Raw genomic sequence first — 23,274 nt, 5'->3', positions numbered from 1 at the left:
CAAGGAGCATGTGCTCTACTATACAAGACCTGGATGTCGGCTGCTAGATCTACAACCGCTCTCACGCTAGAGGAAGCTAGAACACAGGAGCATGCGCTCTACTATACAAGACCTGGATGTCGGCTGCTAGATCTACAAGCGCTCTCACGCTAGAGGAAGCTAGAACCAAGGAGCATGTGCTCTACTATACAAGACCTGGATGTCGGCAGCTAGATCTACAAGTGCTAACACGCTAGAGGAAGCTAGAACCAGGAGCATGCATTCTACTATATAAGACCTGGCTGTCGGCAGCTAGATCTACAAGCGCTTACAAGCTAGAGGAAGCTAGAACCAGGAGCATGCGCTCTACTATATAAGACCTGGATGTCGGCAGCTAGATCTACAAGTGCTAACACGCTAGAGGAAGCTAGAACCAGGAGCATGCGCTCTACTATATAAGACCTGGATGTCGGCAGCTAGATCTACAAGTGCTAACATGCTAGAGGAAGCTAGAACCAGGAGCATGCGCTCTACTATATAAGTACACTTCGTGATGGGACACTTGGATTTCTTTAAAGAGCAACTAAACTTTTATACTAACTTTTAATATGTTGTCCCTAACCACGTAAAAAAAAAAAAAGAAAACTAATAAAAGTATATTAGAATTTATTTTTACTGTACCTTTTCAACCCTAAAGCGCACCATTCACTGGTGCGCTAAAACTCAGTTCTCCCTACACCGCCGAGCAGGCAGAAGCAGAAGCCCGCTCAGCTAATCCTGGCATAGTAGATGGGTACAGGGTACCCATGCGGTATGCCAGCAGTTAGTAATAGTCCAGGGAGCACCGGCAGGAGCAGCAATATGCGCTCCTGCCTCGTACTCTGCTGACAGCTCGGCGGTGTGTAGAGAGAACTGAGTTTTAGCGCACCAGTGAATGGTGCGCGTTAGGAGTGAAAAAGTATAGTAAAAATAAAAAACTAATAAATAAAAGTATATTAGAATTTTTTTTTAATTTTTTTTTAGGGGGTTAGGGACAACATATTAAAAGTTAGTATAAAAGTTTAGTTACTCTTTAAAGAGGACCTTTCACTAGTTTAAAAACTAAAAAACAACTATATCAGTGGGCAGAGCGGCGCCAAGGGGTCCCCCTGCACTTACTAGTATGTCTGGGCGCCGCTCCGTTCGCCCGGTATAGGCTCCGGTGTCTGCAGCTCCCTCTGTCGTACTGGACGGATTTTTTGAGTCCCTTGCTGCAGCGCTGGCCAATCGCAGCGCACACACCTAATACAAAAAATCCGTCCAGTACAACAGAGGGAGCTGCAGACACCGGAGCCTATACCGGGTGAACGGAGCGGCGCCCAGACATACTAGTAAGTGCAGGGGGACCCCTGGGCGCCGCTCTGCCCACAGATAGAGTTAGAGGACCTTTCACTAGTTTAAAAACTAAGTCTTGACCTCCCACTAAGATGCATAAACAGTAAGTGTCTCAGTTCTGCCGTATTAATTGCAATCAGCGTCTCCATTGCCAGGAAGTATGTACTAAATCTGGGTGGGGTGACTACCTCAGTACATGTACTACTAGGGCATATAGAAGTCATAGGGGGGTCTCTGGTTTGGCTCCTGCTCTGTGCTGATCTCGCTCTTCATTCATCTGAATGGCAGCCATGTAATACCACGTTTCCCCAGTAGAGGTCGCTGCAGGAGAAAAGTCTTGCTGACTGCAGTTTGGGCTGTTGGGAGACACCTGGAGGCTGAAACCCCATCCTGATCAAACCTCTGAGGCCTTCACAGAACAGCTGGAGTTATACCGAGAAGACATTACACACAGGTGGAGTCTATTTACTAATGAGGCGACTTCTGAAGGCGATAAGTCACACTGGATTATATTTAGGGGGATCACAGTACAGGGGGCTGAATACTAATGCACCCACACTGTCCAGATTGTTATATATTAATCATTGTGGAAACCTCGTCTCATCTTCTCCTCATCACACAGACTTGGACTTTCTGTTGGTCGATCACATAAAATCCCAATAAAATACGTTAAAGTTTGTGGCTGTAACGTGAAAAAAATTTGGAAAAGTTCAAGGGGTGTGAATACTTTTTCAAGGCACTGTATATACTGAAGACTGGACCAGACACTGACCCCCATCACCACTAAATTTTCAGTATATGAAACCTCTTATGGGGGAGCTCATCACTGCTGAGCCCGACACTGAGGCCAAAAGGCATAAAGATCACTTACCTGCTCCGTCCTCAGAGCCATTTCCCTATGCAGATGCTGGATGGTGTTTCTGGAAGTCGCATCTTGTGCAGTCATTCTGTCTTTAGCCGTTTTGAGGTCTCCAATGAGTTGTTCGATCCTCCCTTCAAGCTACAAGAACAATAAGAACTGATATCATCCAGAAATCACAATAAAATCATCATCTATCACTGTACTGATCCTGAGTTACATCCTGTATTATACTCCAGAGCTGCACTCACTATTCTGCTGGTGCAGTCACTGTGCACATACATTACTTATCCTGTACTGATCCTGAGTTACATCCTGTATTATACTCCAGAGCTGCACTCACTATTCTGCTGGTGCAGTCACTGTGTACATACATTACTTATCCTGTACTGATCCTGAGTTACATCCTGTATTATACTCCAGAGCTGCACTCACTATTCTGCTGGTGCAGTCACTGTGTACATACATTACTTATCCTGTACTGATCCCGAGTTACATCCTGTATTATACTCCAGAGCTGCACTCACTATTCTGCTGGTGCAGTCACTGTGTACATTACATTACTTATCCTGTACTGATCCTGAGTTACATCCTGTATTATACTCCAGAGCTGCACTCACTATTCTGCTGGTGCAGTCACTGTGTACATACATTAGCTATCCTGTACTGATCCTGAGTTACATCCTGTATTATACTCCAGAGCTGCACTCACTATTCTGCTGGTGCAGTCACTGTGTACATACATTACTTATCCTGTACTGATCCTGAGTTACATCCTATATTATACTCCAGAGCTGCACTCACTATTCTGCTGGTGCAGTCACTGTGTACATACATGACTTATCCTGTACTGATCCTGAGTTACATCCTGTATTATACTCCAGAGCTGCACTCACTATTCTGCTGGTGCAGTCACTGTGTACATACATTACTTATCCTGTACTGATCCTGAGTTACATCCTGGATTATACTCCAGAGCTGCACTCACTATTCTGCTGGTGCAGTCACTGTGTACATACATTACTTATCCTGTACTGATCCTGAGTTACATAATGTATTATACTCCAGAGCTGCACTCACTATTCTGCTGGTGCAGTCACTGTGTACATACATTACTTATCCTGTACTGATCCTGAGTTACAGCCTGTATTATACTCCAGAGCTGCACTCACTATTCTGCTGGTGCAGTCACTGTGTACATACATTACTTATCCTGTACTGATCCTGAGTTACATCCTGTATTATACTCCAGAGCTGCACTCACTATTCTGCTGGTGCAGTCACTGTGTACATACATTACTTATCCTGTACTGATCCTGAGTTACATAATGTATTATACTCCAGAGCTGCACTCACTATTCTGCTGGTGCAGTCACTGTGTACATACATTACTTATCCTGTACTGATCCTGAGTTACAGCCTGTATTATACTCCAGAGCTGCACTCACTATTCTGCTGGTGCAGTCACTGTGTACATACATTACTTATCCTGTACTGATCCTGAGTTACATCCTGTATTATACTCCAGAGCTGTATTCACTATTCTGCTGGTGCAGTCACTGTGTACATACATTACTTATCCTGTACTGATCCTGAGTTACATCCTGTATTATACTCCAGAGCTGCACTCACTATTCTGCTGGTGCAGTCACTGTGTAGATACATTACTTATCCTGTACTGATCCTGAGTTACATCCTGTATTATACTCCAGAGCGGCACTCACTATTCTGCTGGTGCAGTCACTGTGTACATACATTACTTATCCTGTACTGATCCTGAGTTACATCCTGTATTATACTCCAGAGCTGCACTCACTATTCTGCTGGTGCAGTCACTGTGTACATACATTACTTATCCTGTACTGATCCTGAGTTACATCCTGTATTATACTCCAGAGCTGCACTCACTATTCTGCTGGTACAGTCACTGTGTACATCCATTACTTATCCTGTACTGATCCTGAGTTACATCCTGTATTATACTCCAGAGCGGCACTCACTATTCTGCTGGTGCAGTCACTGTGTATATACATTACTTATCCTGTACTGATCCTGAGTTACATCCTGTATTATACTCCAGAGCCGCACTCACTATTCTGCTGGTGCAGTCACTGTGTACATACATTACTTATCCTGTACTGATCCTGAGTTACATCCTGTATTATACTCCAGAGCTGCACTCACTATTCTGCTGGTGCAGTCACTGTGTACATACATTACTTATCCTGTACTGATCCCGAGTTACATCCTGTATTATACTCCAGAGCTGCACTCACTATTCTGCTGGTGCAGTCACTGTGTACATTACATTACTTATCCTGTACTGATCCTGAGTTACATCCTGTATTATACTCCAGAGCTGTATTCACTATTCTGCTGGTGCAGTCACTGTGTACATACATTACTTATCCTGTACCGATCCTGAGTTACATCCTGTATTATACTCCAGAGCTGCACTCACTATTCTGCTGGTGCAGTCACTGTGTAGATACATTACTTATCCTGTACTGATCCTGAGTTACATCCTGTATTATACTCCAGAGCTGCACTCACTATTCTGCTGGTGAAGTCACTGTGTACATACATTACTTATCCTGTACTGATCCTCAGTTACATCCTGTATTATACTCCAGAGCTGCACTCACTATTCTGCTGGTGCAGTCACTGTGTACATACATTACTTATCCTGTACTGATCCTGAGTTGCATCATGTATTATACTCCAGAGCTGCACTCACTGTTCTGCTGGTGCAGTCACTGTGTACATACATTACTCATCCTGTACTGATCCTGAGTTACATCCTGTATTATACTCCAGAGCTGCACTCACTATTCTGCTGGTGCAGTCACTGTGTACATACATTACTTATCCTGTACTGATCCTGAGTTGCATCATGTATTATACTCCAGAGCTGCACTCACTGTTCTGCTGGTGCAGTCACTGTGTACATACATTACTCATCCTGTACTGATCCTGAGTTACATCCTGTATTATACCCCAGGAGCTGCACTCACTATTCTGCTGATGCTTAGCACAGGGATTTGGGGCCCCTCGCCCTCAGCAATGTTGGGGATCCCCCAACCTTCTGCTGCGAGTTTAACCCTTTGGTTGCTCTAGGACGAAGCCTCTGAGCAAATATCTACGACGGCTTCACCTTTGAAGTTTCCTCAGGACACAAGAAGCTGCGTCAATGGAAACCTGAAGACCTGACCTAAATATACGACCCCGACGTCTGCAGCTGGAAGGACAATATACATAATACACCGCTCCGCTAAACCCGCGCTCTGCATCTATGGTCCATGAGGGCAAAGGGTTAACACAAATAAGGAACAGAATCATCTTTAGCGCAAACAAAAACAGAAATTTTCATCTGCTGCAGAGGGGCCCCGCGCCTGGAGGGGCCTCCGAGGAGGGGCCCCGCGCCTGGCAGCTTGTTACAATGTATTAATGCCTGGCAGAGGATTGTCTACACTGGATAACAGTGTAACAAACCCTCAGATACTCCAAGTATTAGGATGTGAGACAATGACAAAGTCACAAACCAAAATAGCAAGTTACTGTGGTTTTACCTAAAACCGAGGCAGTTTGTAGTAACTGCTGACTCATGAGAAAACCCCATTCACTGGCAGCAAGTAAAGAGGAGAAAATGTAGAGGAACCAAAACAAGAAGCCTAGTTGAAAGTTGTAGAACTTCTTATGGTGATTCGCTCTGCTGCGGCCTCAGCGCGCTTACACCAGGGAGCAGTTTTAGGTCGGCGCGCCCTCATCTCGGGTGAACCGGTCTCAGCCTCTATTTTTAGTCGCGTGTTCTGGAAAAACGAGTTTATATTCCCTACGGAATGAGAATTGGCCGGGTGAGATGACCCCGATGATGTCATCAGACCGGACCCCAATTATCACCTCACACAAGGCCGTTACTGGAGCATGCGGCCACAATCCTAGAAGATACAGGTCACCCACATTACACTGCAGAGCCACGAGCACGGCCGGCCCCACAGGAGGGCGCCTTGATGATGGCGTCATGTGACAGACAGATGCCGCCACCTTTATCGCCTCTGGTCGTCTTAGCGACCTGGGAGAGGGTTCCCGGGTTTATAGACATAATCCTTTAACAATAAGGAAGTTCTACAACTTTCTAGTAAGCTTCTCATTTCAATATCTCTGTCCAGGATCTCTGCTTGCTGTCACTGAACAGGCACATTCACGGTTTAAATCAGAGAATGACAACTTTTTCTGACCTATTCCTGCTCACACAGCTGAGGGTTTGTTACAATGCATCAGTGTACAAGCCAATCATACCTGACATGAAAAGTGCGCTGAACCTCGGTGTGCATGTCCCCCCCTCGGGCACCGGAGGAGCGCATGTCCCCCCCTCGGGCACCGGAGGAGCGCATGTCCCCCCCTCGGGCACCGGAGGAGCGCATGCCCCCCCCTCGGGCACCGGAGGAGCGCATGCCCCCCCCCCTCGGGCACCGGAGGAGCGCATGCCCCCCCCCCTCGGGCACCGGAGGAGCGCATGCCCCCCCCCTCGGGCACCGGAGGAGCGCATGCCCCCCCTCGGGCACCGGAGGAGCGCATGCCCCCCCTCGGGCACCGGAGGAGCGCATGTCCCCTGTAACTGGGGATATGCACGGCTCTGGTGGGGAAGGGGTTTGTACATGAACCTCAGGGAACGTTACTTTGTATACTTTTGTGCTAATAAGGTTTTATATGACAATTCTATAAAGTTTACAATGTATCCGTGTAGACCGTTAGAATGTACCCCTGAAAAATGCTGCATTAAAGGGGTAGTCTCACCATGGACAAAGTGGGCATATCGCTAGGATATGCCCCCATTGTCTTATAGGTGCTGGTCCCAAACCTATATCGAGAACGGAGCCCCGCAAGGTGGTGGCTGGAGGACTCCCGTCTGGCCACCACCAAGACGGCTCCCCATAGAAATGAATGGGAGTGTAGCACACATAAGCACATGCGCCAGCGCCCAGCTAACTTCGCCGGCCCCATAGAAAATGAGTTGAGGGCAGCTGCGCATGCGTAGTGCGCCCTCCTTCACTAGCGGGGCTCTGTTCGTTAGAGATGCGGGTCCCAGCAGTGGGACCCGCAAGAACAAGACAATGGGGGCATATCCTAGCAATAAATCTTAAAGGTGTACATACCAGCTAATGCATTTAAGGCAAAGGTGGGGATTCCAATTTTCAGCCTTCCACCTATCATTTTAATGGGGGTCTCTCCCTCCTTACAGAGAGGAGGAGCGCAAGCATGGAAGCGATCGTCTCCAAAGTATTTTAAGAGGGTTTCAGAAACAGTGTTCCTAAACTCCCTCCTCTCTGGATTGGTCAACATGGGGTCAGCAGACCTCCAGGCTGTGAATATATAGGGGTCCCACAAACCACTGCACTGCTGACACCGGTGTAGTCTAAAATGAGACAATATGCACCAAAACTGTGCCAAATATTAGAAGAAAAATCTGTTGTAAAGTCTGCAGGTGGAGTACAGTGTTGAGCCGTGCCGAGCCCCTGGGACAGGCCGAAAACGCGCCAGTGTGTCTCGGTTTACACCAGTCTGAATGTTAGACAGGAAAAGGTTAACAGAGAGCGGCAGGAATGCGACATCTGCAAAGAGTTACATCCTTCATACACATGATTACCATATTAATAGAGCGATGGTCTGATAATAACCCACAGCTGGAATCCAACAAGGACACAATATGAGCCGACATCGAAACCAATGCTCATCCTGGCTGTGCTGATTCACCCCTGTAACACTTCATGTAGGTCACTGGATGTGAATGGCATGACGCCACAGAGGTGCGGCCCTACACGTGAGGCCGGTTACACAGGATCAAACACGTTCATCAACCTGTGAGGAGGCGAGTGACAGGCGGGCGATCGGGTCTCAGCCATTAAACGCCTGCTTCTATATCCAAATATACCGGCCCCGTCAGTGATGAATGACCGCCTCATAAAAACACAACAATGATAATAACTAATAATGACAGGGAAATAAATAGAAATAATTAACACAATAATTAACAGTAGTTAAAAATCTCAACCTTTTTGGCTGCGTTCAGGTTTTAAGCCAAAGCCGGGAACAGATTCCGCATAAGGACTGCAGCGTTCACAGTGGATTATTAAAAAATAAATAAAAATCCTATCCACGTGCTACAGTAATTTTCATCCTTTGCGATCCGCACACACCTTCACCTGCAGAAGGTGAAAAACGCTGCAAAACCCTCCAGTGTTTTCCAGATAAGATTCATGGGATCACAGGATCTCGCCATAGAGGGTGGTGCAGAAGAAACCTAGACAGGCTCCTGTCTCCAGCCGACATCTGTCCGCAGCATAAGACGTCAGCGCAAGCGCCAATTAGAGGTTTTAAATTGTTTTGGAATAAGAAAGAAAAAAAAAAAAAAAAAAAAAAAAAGGGTTGATGGATTTACCACTGGCGGAGCCAATATTCTGACATCAATGAGTCAAATTTTTACTTACTCACCATTTTGAGCAAAATTACTGTGACTTTGTGCGGCTGTCACTTCTCAAAAAATAAAAAGAATTTTCTATAATTTATATCGGAACCTGCGGTAAAATAGCTCTGATCTGAAGCGGCCCCTCTTTATCTTATCTACCGCCATAGTGACCAACGGACGTGTCCAGTCTTCGGTAAATAAGATCCATTCACCGCACAAGGAAAACTTCTGGAACATCTCAAAACAGTTGACGCTTCTCCATTTTCAAGATCTCTGCTTACTGTCATTAATGGAAACAAATCCTTTGCACGCCTCAAGGCTGAAGAGGATTCTAAAGCTTCGGCCACGTACATGCTGAGAACATAAATCCTGACCGGATCCGCTGACCCCTGCCCGCAATGAATGGGAATGAGATATTCTTGGCCTCACACGTTCAGGCGCCTTCAGCGAACAACCAACGCGCTGCAGAATTTAACCTCTGAACCAAGTTCAGTTTTACTATGTATTCATTCCCTACAAAACAACAAGCTGACAGTCATGTAGAGCGCAGGTAGTCTAATACTTATCACAAACCTCTGCAACTCTCTGCTATCCTGACAGTTGTTACAATGTATCAATGCAGTTAAAGGCATTGTCCGGATTCAGAGCTGAAGCCGGACATACCCATATTTTCACCCCAGCAGCCCCCCCTGACTTGAGCATCGGAGCAGTCTATGCTCCGATGCTCTCCTCAGCCCTGCGATAGATCGCGCAGAGCAAGGGCTCTTGTTTACAATCACATACTGCCGGGCGGAAGCTTCTGCCCGGCAGTGTGTGCGGTGACGTCACCGGCTGTGATGGACGGGCTTTAGCGCTGCCCCAGCTGTTTTACTGACTAGGGCAGTGCTAAAGCCCACCGATCAGTGCCAGTGATGTCACTGGGCTTCCTGGCAGTCCCACGGAGATCCCAGTTCGTCACCGTATCTCCTAAAAAATGCCTTTGCCCTGTGCGATTTAGCGCTGGGCAAAGAAGAGCATCAGAGCATGAAACTGCTTCGATGCTGAAGTCAGGGGGGCTGCCGGGGTGAAAATGGAAGTATGTTCAAGTTCAGCTCTGATCCCGGACAACCCCTTCAAAGTCTGGTTACAAAAGTTACAAACCCTCGGGTGTGACAATACTTCAGCAAGGATAGGTTTTCAGCAAATGTTTTCTATATATTTATACACACACACACACACACACACGCACGCACTATTTTTCGTTTTATAAGTGCTCACTAGTATCCATTGGCAGTGGGGAGCGAAGCAGCGCTAGCGTTTTTACACTCGCCCTCCTGGTCTTCATTCATGGGGCCGGCGCTTCACTGTCCTGACCACGTACAGCGTCAGGACGTAGTGTGCGCAATATGACCTGACGCTGCCCGCAATCAGGTGACAGAGCCGCAACGGCCGGGAAGACAGGGGAGCGTGACTTCTGCTGGAAGTGAGAGGGGCTACGGCGCAGGACAAGTAAGAGATTTTTTATTTTAATCTTCTGAGGTCTGATGGGGGTCTCACTATGCGGGCTGATCTGAGGTCTGATGGGGGTCTCACTATGCGGGCTGATCTGAGGTCTGATGGGGGTCTCACTATGCGGGCTGATCTGAGGTCTGATGGGGGTCTCACTATGTGGGCTGATCTGAGGTCTGATGGGGGTCTCACTATGTGGGCTGATCTGAGGTCTGATGGGGGTCTCACTATGTGGGCTGATCTGAGGTCTGATGGGGGTCTCCCTATGTGGGCTGATCTGAGGTCTGATGGGGGTCTCCCTATGTGGGCTGATCTGAGGTCTGATGGGGATCTCACTATGTGGGCTGATCTGAGGTCTGATGGGGATCTCACTATGTGGGCTGATCTGAGGTCTGATGGGGGTCTCACTATGTGGGCTGATCTGAGGTCTGATGGGGGTCTCCCTATGTGGGCTGATCTGAGGTCTGATGGGGGTCTTACTATGTGGGCTGATCTGAGGTCTGATGGGGGTCTCACTATGCGGGCTGATCTGAGGTCTGATGGGGGTCTCACTATGTGGGCTGATCTGAGGTCTGATGGGGGTCTCACTATGTGGGCTGATCTGAGGTCTGATGGGGGTCTCACTATGTGGGCTGATCTGAGGTCTGATGGGGGTCTCACTATGTGGGCTAATCTGAGGTCTGATGGGGGTCTCACTATGTGGGCTGATCTGAGGTCTGATGGGGGTCTCACTATGCGGGCTGATCTGAGGTCTGATGGGGGTCTCACTATGCGGGCTGATCTGAGGTCTGATGGGGGTCTCACTATGCGGGCTGATCTGAGGTCTCACTATGCGGGCTGATCTGAGGTCTGATGGGGGTCTCACTATGCGGGCTGATCTGAGGTCTGATGGGGGTCTCACTATGCGGGCTGATCTGAGGTCTGATGGGGGTCTCACTATGTGGGCTGATCTGAGGTCTGATGGGGGTCTCACTATGTGGGCTGATACAAGGTCTGATGGGGTTCTGACATGAAGGGCTGATCTGAGGTCTGATGGGGGTCTCACTATGTGGGCTGATCCAAGGTCTGATGGGGGTCTCACTATGTGGGCTGATCTGAGGTCTGATGGGGGTCTCACTATGTGGGCTGATCTAAGGTCTGATGGGGTTCTGACATGAAGGGCTGATCTGAAATCCTGATATTTATGGGAGTTTGATCTGAGGAAAAATATTTTCTTATTTTCCTCCACCCAATCTCATCATTGGGTGTGTCTTATAAAGCAGAAAATACAAAGTTACAGATTCATTACACAATGACATTTACAGGAAACAATGAAACCAAAAAGCCCCAAAACATTCCTCATTAAAATGGCAACCTGAGCAATACAGAGACGGATCTGTCAATGGGCTAAATGGGGAGGCAGTGAAGGCGGCCATATACAAAAACCTCAAAACCCTGCTAATTGTGGATAAAATACAAGAAATCCTAAACTCCATCTGTACTGGAATGACAGAGACTCTGATATCTTGTGTCCATGGCCAGAATTACTCTCCACCCAAATATTCAGGTTTATAACTTTCTCCATTTCAGCTAATTCCTGAAAAACCTAAACAACGCAAAGATCAGAGACCGAACGAGAAAAGAGGACGAAACACAAAAACTTCCAAACTCAAAAAAATAATCACTAAATATAATCATGATGAGAAATGGACAAACATGAAGAAGGTTTTCTCAACTTCTCTTTTTGCTGTTATCAGTATGAGGAACCAAGGAAAGCAAAGGAGAATGTAACTAGAATACTGCCTCCCGTGTACAAGAATATAACTACTATAATACTGCCTCCCGTGTACAAGAATATAACTACTATAATACTGCCTCCCGTGTACAAGAATATAACTACTATAATACTGCCTCCCGTGTACAAGAATATATCTACTATAATACTGCCTCCCGTGTACAAGAATATATCTACTATAATACTGCCTCCTATGTACAAGAATATAACTACTATAATACTGCCTCTTATGTACAGGAATATAACTACTATAATACTGCTCCTATGTACAAGAATATAACTACTATAATACTGCTCCTATGTACAACAATATAACTACTATAATACTGCCTCCCGTGTACAAGAATATATCTACTATAATACTGCCTCCCGTGTACAAGAATATATCTACTATAATACTGCCTCCCGTGTACAAGAATATATCTACTATAATACTGCCTCCCGTGTACAAGAATATAACTACTATAATACTGCTCCTATGTACAAGAATATAACTACTATAATACTGCCTCCCGTGTACAAGAATATAACTACTATAATACTGCCTCCCGTGTACAAGAATATAACTACTATAATACTGCTCCTATGTACAGTAATATAACTACTATAATACTGCTCCTATGTACAAGAATATAACTACTATAATACTGCTCCTATGTACAAGAATATAACTACTATAATACTGCCTCCTATGTACAAGAATATAACTACTATAATACTGCCTCCTATGTACAGGAATATAACTACTATAATACTGCTCCTATGTACAGGAATATAACTACTATAATACTGCTCCTATATACAATAATATAACTACTATAATACTGCTCCTATGTACAAGAATATAACTACTATAATACTGCCTCCTATGCACAGGAATATAACTACTATAATACTGCTCCTATGTACAGAAATATAACTACTATAATACTGCTCCTATGTATAGGAATATAGCTACTATAATACTGCTCCTATGTAAGACAATGTAAAGTCATATAGAGGAGAGGAAGTTTCTCCTATTTCTGTTATTACTGTAGGCACTACTGCACACAATATTACAGCCGGTCATTATACTGCAAGGATCTGTAGCACACACAGTACTTTGTGCTCGCCATACACTGCTATCAGACTGCAGTAACGCTGGTCATACATGAGACACTTGCTGCTTAAACGGCGATTAGCGCAGCGTGCATGGTAGTTTATTTCAGAGGGGAATGAGAGGCGGACACCTTAGAGCAGCTTATGTAAAACAGGAGAGTCGGGCGAGAAGAAATCCAACACAGAAGATCGCTGACCAAATAACCGACAAGACGGGAAACACCTACCTGCTTTATGGAGTTCAGGTGCAGGACCTCAGTGTCTCCTCGCTTCTTCAGCTCTTCTCTTAGATGGTCCTTCTCAGAGCAAATGTCCAAGATCAGCTGCTGATGCTTCTTATTCTCCTCAATTAACCTGGAAAAAACACAAGACATGTAAAACTTTACAGGATAATCAGCGATAATACCGCAGAATACACTGACATATAGAGAACTGCAATCATACAAAGATCCTAGTAGTCAATCACATCATATTCTTGTACATAGGAGCAGTATTATAGTAGTTATATTCTTGTACATAGGAGCAGTATTATAGTAGTTATATTTCTGTACATAGGAGGCAGTATTATAGTAGTTATATTTCTGTACATAGGAGCAGTATTATAGTAGTTATATTCTTGTACATAGGAGCAGTATTATAGTAGTTATATTTCTGTACATAGGAGGCAGTATTATAGTAGTTATATTCTTGTACATAGGAGCAGTATTATAGTAGTTATATTCTTGTACATAGGAGGCAGTATTATAGTAGTTATATTCTTGTACATAGGAGGCAGTATTATAGTAGTTATATTCTTGTACATAGGAGGCAGTATTATAGTAGTTATATTCTTGTACATAGGAGGCAGTATTATAGTAGTTATATTCTTGTACATAGGAGCAGTATTATAGTAGTTATATTCTTGTACATAGGAGGCAGTATTATAGTAGTTATATTCTTGTACATAGGAGCAGTATTATAGTAGTTATATTCTTGTACATAGGAGCAGTATTATAGTAGTTATATTCTTGTACATAGGAGGCAGTATTATAGTAGTTATATTCTTGTACATAGGAGCAGTATTATAGTAGTTATATTCTTGTACATAGGAGCAGTATTATAGTAGTTATATTCTTGTACATAGGAGCAGTATTATAGTAGTTATATTCTTGTACATAGGAGCAGTATTATAGTAGTTATATTCTGGAACATAGGAGCGGTATTATAGTAGTTATATTCTGGAACATAGGAGCGGTATTATAGTAGTTATATTCTGGAACATAGGAGCAGTATTATAGCAGTTATATTCTTGTACATAGGAGCAGTAATATAGTAGTTATATTCTTGTACATAGGAGGCAGTATTATAGTAGTTATATTCTTGTACATAGGAGGCAGTATTATAGTAGTAATATTCTGGAACATAGAAGCGGTATTATAGCAGTTATATTCTGGTACATAGGAGCAGTATTATAGTAGTTATATTCTTGTACATAGGAGCAGTATTATAGTAGTTATATTCTTGTACATAGGCGACAGTATTATAGCAGTTATATTCTTGTACAAAGGAGCAGTGTTATCGTCTTTGAAGAGTAAAGTAATGTACACAGTGACTGCACCAGCAGAATAGTGAGTGCAGCTCTGGAGTATAATACAGGATGTAACTCAGGATCAGTACAGGATAAGTAATGTATGTACACAGTGACTGCACCAGCAGAATAGTGAGTGCAGCTCTGGAGTATAATAAAGGATGTAACTCAGGATCAGTACAGGATAAGTAATGTATGTACACAGTGACTGCACCAGCAAAATAGTGAGTGCTGCTCTGGAGTATAACACAGGATGTAACTCAGGATCAGTACAGGATAAGTAATGTATGTACACAGTGACTGCACCAGCAGAATAGTGAGTGCAGCTCTGGAGTATAATACAGGATGTAACTCAGGATCAGTACAGGATAAGTAATGTATGTACACAGTGACTGCACCAGCAGAATAGTGAGTGCAGCTCTGGAGTATAATACAGGATGTAACTCAGGATCAGTACAGGATAAGTAATGTATGTACACAGTGACTGCACCAGCAGAATAGTGAGTGCAGCTCTGGAGTATAATACAGGATGTAACTCAGGATCAGTACAGGATAAGTAATGTATGTACACAGTGACTGCACCAGCAAAATAGTGAGTGCTGCTCTGGAGTATAACACAGGATGTAACTCAGGATCAGTACAGGATAAGTAATGTATGTACACAGTGACTGCACCAGCAGAATAGTGAGTGCAGCTCTGGAGTATAATACAGGATGTAACTCAGGATCAGTACAGGATAAGTAATGTATGTACACAGTGACTGCCCCAGCAGAATAGTGAGTGCAGCTCTGGAGTATAATACAGGATGTAACTCAGGATCAGCACAGGATAAGTAATGTATGTACACAGTGACTGCACCAGCAAAATAGTGAGTGCTGCTCTGGAGTATAACACAGGATGTAACTCAGGATCAGTACAGGATAAGTAATGTATGTACACAGTGACTGCACCAGCAGAATAGTGAGTGCAGCTCTGGAGTATAATAAAGGATGTAACTCAGGATCAGTATAGGTAAAGTTAAAGGCGTATTCTCATCATGTAAAGTGACGGCACATTGCTAGAATATGCTATAAATGACTAATAGGTGCAGGTCTTGCCTCTGGGACAGGGCCCTGCAGTGAACGGAGAGCATGCTGTGCATGCGTTCCGCTGTGATACTTCCAAAAGCAGAAAGATGTTCTTGCGATAGGATTGGGTCCTAGAGATGGGACCTGCACGGATCATACATTTATGGCCTACCCTAGCTATATGCCATTAATGTCCATCTGATATACTGATAGTATATACTAGCCATATACTGTCACTTTATAATCGCTCTGGGGCCCCGGCAATCCTGAGGAACAATTGGTGAAGTGCTGGTGCCACGTTGCTTCCCGATGTAATCTTCACCTTACACCAGCGCCCGTCACCAGTGGACCTCATTCCTGGGAGCAGTGGAGGCCGCAGGGGATCATAAAGTGATGGTATATCCTAGCAGCATGCTATAAACACCGGTAGATATTTCTCCACGTATCCCCCATGTTTGACCACTGATCATATACCACACAGGCGCAGGAGGGGCTTTACCTTTTAATGGAGTGTTCCTGCTGCATATACTTGTCATGGACACACTGTTCCAGCATATCCAGGGTTAAGCCACCTTTACTGATGCCATTGTGTAACTTGTAGTCCACCTCAGAGCAGTTGAGCTCCCTCTCTATCTCATCCAGTAAAGCCTCCTGGAATGGCGGGATGTGGATCTTGGACAGAAGATCTTTGGTGCTGATGGTATCTAAGGAGACCTCGGTCTCCAGGTTTTCTTCGGGATCGTCCTCCACATGTGGGACCTCCTGGATTGGGGGGATTTCTAGGGTCACAGTTTTAGATTCATCAGGGTCTGTGGTTTGAGGTATAGCAGCTACATGATCTGCAGGTTCTGAGTTACGGGGGGCAGCGGGGTCAGATTGGGGGTCACAGGTCTCCTGGGAGTCTTCTGATGGAGGGGTCACAAAGCCCGGCTGCTCCCGAGTTAACTCTTTACTTTCCAGTGCAATCTCTGCTGCTAGCTGTGCTTCTGATTTGTGGTCATCTCCTTCACAGTCTTGGGGAGGCGACTGACCCTCAGCGGCGGGGGGTGGACGGTCCTGAGAATGACCCCCAGGTTCCTCCATGACTGTAAAGCTGAAAAGGAAAGTGAGAAAAGGGAATGAATAAACTATATAAACGTGTAGACATGATATATATCGCACAGGGGACCCCGAACTGACCAGGGGCCACATCTGCATGGAGCCAGTCTATCCCCCACATTACAAATACAGACGGATCACTCAGATTGGCTTGAGCGTAGGGATGATGGGAGTGATACATTATGGGATATAGTACGATTAGATTGTGAGCTCCTGGGGTCAGGGATGGAATACATAGCATTGAGGTCACTAGATACTCTCCATGCCTGCCCTGCACACCGAGTGTGGCGCCCCCCACTGGTCGGCCGATAGGAAGATATTATGAGGGGTCAGCTGTCTGCCTGCTGGGGCTGAGGATTCATCAAAGGTAAGGACGGGGAGGAGGTCCGGACATTCTCTATATGAGCGTCAAAAAAGGGCAAAAATAAACGTATCCGAAGGTGAAGACACGGCAGCTCGGAGAGCCGACAGCGAGGGCACGCCCGGTTACTAAGGAAGATTTCCTGGTCGTCATGGTGACTGGGCTTGTCTGCCCTACTAATAAATACACTATTTAAACCGCAAAGCCACAAGATAACAAGACAAGGAGAAAGAAACCAGTTCACACACACAATGACCTTCCAATACAATGAGTCTTAAAGGGCCAATGACCCTCGCAGTGCAGAGAGCAAGCTTAGTTAAAGGGTTGTCCAAATTAATCGTGCGTACGCTCCGGAAAGCGCTTAGCATGACGGAAAAAGCCACTTACCTATTGACCAGTACCGAGCGTCCAATCCCCACAGCTTCCGGACCCCTGTGACATGGACATGTGGAGTCCCGGCCGTCGTCACATGCGGAGAGGTGACCTCAAGCAGCACTTTACCACGAATGGCTGCAGTAGAGCACGCGAAAAAACGGTGGGGCGCCACAACTCTGTTCCACAGGGGACCGGTGAGTCCCCCGGCGCTGGAGTGGAGCCGCTCTGAAGAGGTAAGTGGCTTAAGTGCTTTCAGAGCAGAAGAGAACTGCTCTGGGGAGTCAGACGTCCCCTTGAAAGTCGCGCATGATGCACAAAACGTGGCCAAACTCTGCCGGTCACGAGGACACGGACACACATGATTTACGGGTGCTCTGGGTGTCTATGGCACATGGGGCGGTCACTACCCCCTCTGCCAAAGCAAAGAAGCGGTTTTCAAAGGACGGCGTCACTTCTGCAAGTAAATCTGCTGCTCACGTGCACAGTCAGGGCGACCCACAAGCATTTGCAAACCGCACAGCTTTGTGGTAGTTTGTGCACCTGTACTGTAAGTGTACACAAGGCAAATTACAGGTAAATACCAGCAGATTTTCCTGCAAACCGCGACAAATAAATGCATGAAATTCATCTGCAGGGCTCACAGAAAGACCACTATCCTAAGACATAACCTTTAATTCTTTAATGATAAAACCTATTCACCCATGATATACAATACAATAAGGAGAAAAAATAAAATAGCAAAAAACTATTCCGATGACATATGGTTGTAGGAAGGTATAGTAGACATACCATTAGCATGGGGTGTAGGGCAATGTGCCTATCTCTGCCACCCTGATAGGGGCGATCTCGTGCCTCCTAATAACCCTAGGATAGCCCTGACACGGGGATGTATTCCAGCAGTGTGTAATACTGCCCGTAAATATAGACCTGGACTACTATAAGTTGCCAGAAATAAAAACCTGATTTAGTGCCCCATGCGGGGTGATAAGAGCCCCCCAATAATGTACAATAAGGGAAGAGTAGTGATATAAAGAAAGATGGAACACAAATTGGAAAATAAATACTAAAAAAATGTCTTCCATAGTCCCTACGCGTTTCGCCTAGTTGATTTCAGGCTCCTCAGGGGACACTCAAACACCAAAGTTACCCGTCACCTTAAAGATGGTCACTTGAACAAAAAATAAATGACACCAGATACCGGCAGGAGCACAGGTTCCGTTATTAAGATGATAACGGACGGCTCGATGGCGGATAACTAAATCAGAGACTCAGTTTGTGCTCTAACACTGTATACTGTACCACGACTCTCCTCCGCTAGAATGATACTTCACCTATAGATACACTCCAATAGTTGAATCTATTTACGGAAACATTCTGACACGATACCCTTGGACTCATTAGTTCAGTCTAAATCCTGCCGGTGAATTGTGGATAATGATAGTTGACCTTTAACCCCGGACATGCCAACGTGTTATGGCCATGAATCGCCTGGTGCAGAATGCACCCTAGTTAAACATTTTATACTTGCGTGCCCATGATTAGAGGGTCGGCTCGTGTCGGATGCTTATGAATCGCACAGGGAGTGAAGGAGGTGGCTGAGGTGTCCGCAGATGAAGAGCAGCAAGAAAGATTTAGGGTACTGTCACACTAGCGGTTTTCTTTTCCGGCGCCGAGTTCCGTCCTCAGGGCTCAATACCAGAAAAGAACTGATCAGTTTCATCCCCATGCATTCTGAATGGAGAGAAATCCGTCCAGGAAGCATCAGTTCAGTCAATGAACGGCGTTTTGGACGGAGTACCACAATGCCGGATCTGTCCTTCTGGTCTGCGCAAAAAAAATATAAATAAAATAGAAACTGATCCATTTGTCCGTATGACAAAATGAGAGACGGATCCGTTCTAGTTGCAATGCATTTGTAAGACGGATCCGCATCTGGATCCGTCTACAAATGCCATCCGTTTGCATGCAGATTGCCGGATCCGGCAGCCAGTTTCGGTGACGGAACTGCTTGTGGGATCACTCTGCCGCAAGTGTGAAAGTAGCCTTAGAGGATCTGATCCCCTGATACGTGGGATCTGCGGAGGGTCTTAGTTTACACTGGTATAAAAGAAAAAAAATGGGGGACTGCAACTAATTCTCGTCTCCATTCACATCCAGAGCAGCTTCTGCTGAATGCCCTTAGCCCTGCCGGCTGTAATCGGAGCTCCCACAATGCACTGCTAAATTTAGGTCTAAATGCGACTGGAGAAGAAATCTTCGAACTAAAAGTCACCAGAAGACGAGAGGAGTGTCCACAGTGACAGGACTACTCTCTGCCGCAGGCGGCATAAAAGGCCTCCCTGGTGCACTGTGCGTCCTGCTGGGTCACCCCCCCCCCCCCCTTATAATTCATAATTCACAATTAAAGCTTCGACGCGTCAAAGACTCTTCTCCTGGAGCGGTTTATTACAGTCAGGAACAAAGTGCAATCCTCAGGAACTGCCAAAGTCCAAGACGTACAATAGTTATGGAAATCAACTGTGTCATTGGAGACCATCAGCAAGCAGGGAACCACTGGTCTCTCACGGGGTCCACGGATGGAGCAATACTCTGAAGGGGCACAACCCTTCCAACCACAGACCTCACCTGTGGAGTGACTGAAGCTGGTCACTGGGCATACACAATGGTTATTACCAAGCCGCTGTCAGTACGTTAAAGGGGTTGTCTCATTAAGACAACCTAGCCCGTATCCAGGTGTCCGATCAGCGGGGTTCATATCCGCCTTAGGCCTCACGCACACAGCCGTACCGTGTTTTGTGGTCTGCAAACAACAAATCCGCAAAGCACAGCGATACCAGCCATGTGGGTTCTGCATTTTGCGGAAAGGAAGGTCTGACCCTTAACAGACCAGTCCCATCTTTGCCTGTGATATGGACAATAATAGGATATGTTCTATTTTTTACTGGGCTGTAGAAGGGCGGTACGGATGCGGACAGCACACGGAAGTGCTGTCTGCATATTTTGCGGCCACACTGAAGTGAAAGGATCAGAGCCAAAAATAACGCGTCTCGGATGCGGACTCAAACAACGTTCGTGTGCACGAGGCCTTAACAGACTGGTGGTTTCTCAATGCAAATCCTCAAGTTCTCAATGGAGGGCACTAGCGAGGAAGCTGCACAGGACTATCCGCTCTGGAAACCTCCGATCACTGGTCAGGACCCCTGCAAGCCACAGTGACCTAGTGGAGGGGCAGATACTGTGTGAGCAGAACGAGGGTGAAAGTACCGATACAGCAAGCAGAGATCTTGACAACGGCAGGGAAGCAGCAGAAGCTTTCCACGTATTTTCAGATGAGTCCCGTCCAGCCCAGCAGCGTGGAACACTGGGCCATTATGGAGCCGGAGACCAGCGGCCACCAAACCTCTCCGCACAACAGATCATTTGTGTCCGAGCCGCAGCTAAGCCGACACACTGACGACGGGACGCACGCTTCATTAGATTTCATTCATGAGGCCACAAGCACTCCCATCTTCTGTGTATCAGAATGCTCATCCTCCACGTGTATCTTTTTCCAATAAATTGCAACATTTTAACACATTTTGTTTACTTTGATTTTTCACTGTTTAAAATCTCCGCTTGATGTCAGTGAATGTAAACATTTTTCTTTCGCTCCAGAAAGGCAGAAAGCTTTTCCTAAGCTAATCCTGCCGGCACAGCTGAAGGTTTGTTACAATTGTGTCAGTTGTACACAGCAGCAGCACAAATCTCTCTGTTCTGGAGGCCAGACAGTGGACTGGACACATGGTAACAAACGCTCTGCTCTGAGAAGTATTCGGTCAGGAAGGGATGGCTAAACATATATTAAAGTTCATTGACAGCAAGCACAGATCTTTAAAATGCTAAATAAAAATTCTAGAACTTTTCATTATATAAAAATAAAAGGGATGGTACGGCGGGCTGCGGTAAGGAGCAAAACGGTGTAAAAAAATGAAAAACATAATTTACCGCGCCCCCACCTCCGTCTTTCCGCGAGTCACTTGGCACACACGGAATGGCGGTGACCCCTTCAGCCGGTGACAGGCGGAGGGGCATCTCCTGCCATTCCCTGTGTGTCTAGCCAGAACCATGGAGCAGAGGCCGGCGGTAACCAGACAAGCCTCGGAACGGCAGCGATGGGGGATGGGCGCGTATTGTCACTTTTATTTTTAACACCATTCTCCCCCTTATCTAGGAAACTGAACAGCCCTTCAAGATTGGACACCGGCCCTTTAACACGCTCATGAAGGACAGATCTGCGGTGCAGTGTGAGCGAAGGCAGCGGTATCCGGCGCCTGAACGCGACAGGTGGACAAACGGCAAAGTCCCGAAAGGAACTAAAGAGTCCAAATGACAAAAAAAATAAAAAATCAGGAAAACGGGGGAAGCCGTTCACAAATCACAACCTAATACAGACAGCGGCGGGACGGGACACCCGATAGTCACAGAGCATCCATCAATAGAAGACATGGCGTACCGGCGCTCCAGTACATCACTTATCTTGTACTGATCCAGAGCTGCACTCACAATTCTGCCGCTGAGGTCTCCCAGGATTCCCCACTTGTTCTGATGATTTGCATTCTGCGGTGGACAACCCCTTTAACTTCACTGCATCGCTGCGCCCCTGAGCGCTCATAAAGGAAACTTCAATTGGGACCCCGACAATTATAGAGGTGGGGGAGCGGACCGGACGCGTCCTGGAGACCCAGAAAGAACTTCCCAAAACTACTGGCGGTGTAGCACAGACATATCAGTGCTGGGGGCAGGGCGAGCGGACGGGGGCTTCTCTGCGCCTGACACAGGGAGGTGCAAAAATGCAGAGATAACGGGAACCTGTACACACAACGGAAACACTGACAGACCCCACATAACAGGCACAACAACCCCCAACATCCTCCACCTCTGTTCTAAAAGGGCAATAGGCGGCTCCATCCCCCTCACCCCCAAATAGCTGAAGGCGGCTCCTTCTCCCCCCCTATCTCAATACTAATAGAATACTTTATGTCCCTCACCCCCAAATATTTACAGGCGAGCCTGTCTCCCCAGGAGACGGCCCCGCCACCCCACCCCCCACGCCGTCTCCCCAGGAGACGGCACCGCCGGCCCCCCCACGCCGTCTCCCCAGGAGACGGCACCGCCGGCCCCCTGACTCCCTTGAATGGCACCGGTGGCCCCCACACAGACCTCATGGGCCCTATGTCTACAGTAAGGCAGTGCTGGCTGCTGTATGACATCACTCACCTATCACACACAGGATACATGTACAGGTGGATACATACATGTCACACACAGCACATACATTTATCACTATTAATGTACAGTGTATCCCATACACAATGTGTCTCCGCCCCCTGCACCCCACACACAGCCTCTCACCCGCCGGTGCCCGGTCTCCTCAGTACACAGCCATCCTCTGTCTCCCTCACTGACACATCAACAAAGATGGCCGCCGTGCCGTCCAGTCCTGCAGTCGCTGCCACCAATCAGCGCGGCGCTTCCAAATGACGTCAAGAGCGTACCTCCGGCAACACTGCAAGGTGACTGTTAGTGGGAGGAGCCAACCGCTATCACTGCGTGAAGGGGCGGAGCTGGAAGCTACTGGCCTAGTAGAGAGGCTGTGAAGAGGAGGGGAGGAACAAGAAGCGGCCTGCTGGTTGAGGGGAGGGGCCGAACGTGTCCCATGGGCGGGGCCTGCAGTGTTCTGGGTGGATTCATTGATAGTGGAAGCTCTTCCCAGGTGTAGTGGGTGAGAC

General features: G+C 46.5%; 1 protein-coding gene across 4 annotated transcripts in view; it reads right to left on the bottom strand.

The window, feature by feature from the left end:
• Positions 1 to 23,030, bottom strand: part of CCDC186 (coiled-coil domain containing 186) — a 53,093-nt gene extending 30,063 nt beyond the window's left edge. Inside the window, exons 1-4 of one of the 4 annotated variants that reach the window (XM_044296323.1) lie at positions 22,898 to 23,030; positions 16,172 to 16,765; positions 13,266 to 13,392; positions 2,225 to 2,353 (exon numbers count right to left, since the gene is read on the bottom strand). In XM_044296323.1, the coding sequence (XP_044152258.1) occupies positions 2,225 to 2,353; positions 13,266 to 13,392; positions 16,172 to 16,755 (840 nt within the window). In that variant the 5' untranslated portion in view covers positions 16,756 to 16,765; positions 22,898 to 23,030. Of the gene's footprint in view, positions 1 to 2,224; positions 2,354 to 13,265; positions 13,393 to 16,171; positions 16,766 to 22,048; positions 22,259 to 22,897 lie in introns of those variants that run through there. The other 3 variants (XM_044296325.1, XM_044296321.1, XM_044296322.1) reach the window with 3 other exon arrangements.
• Between the last annotated feature and the right edge of the window lie 244 nt (positions 23,031 to 23,274).

The sequence above is a fragment of the Bufo gargarizans genome, chromosome 6 (genome assembly GCF_014858855.1).
Source record: "Bufo gargarizans isolate SCDJY-AF-19 chromosome 6, ASM1485885v1, whole genome shotgun sequence".
Lineage (NCBI taxonomy): Eukaryota > Metazoa > Chordata > Amphibia > Anura > Bufonidae > Bufo > Bufo gargarizans.
This window is presented reverse-complemented; position numbering and strand designations above follow the sequence as displayed.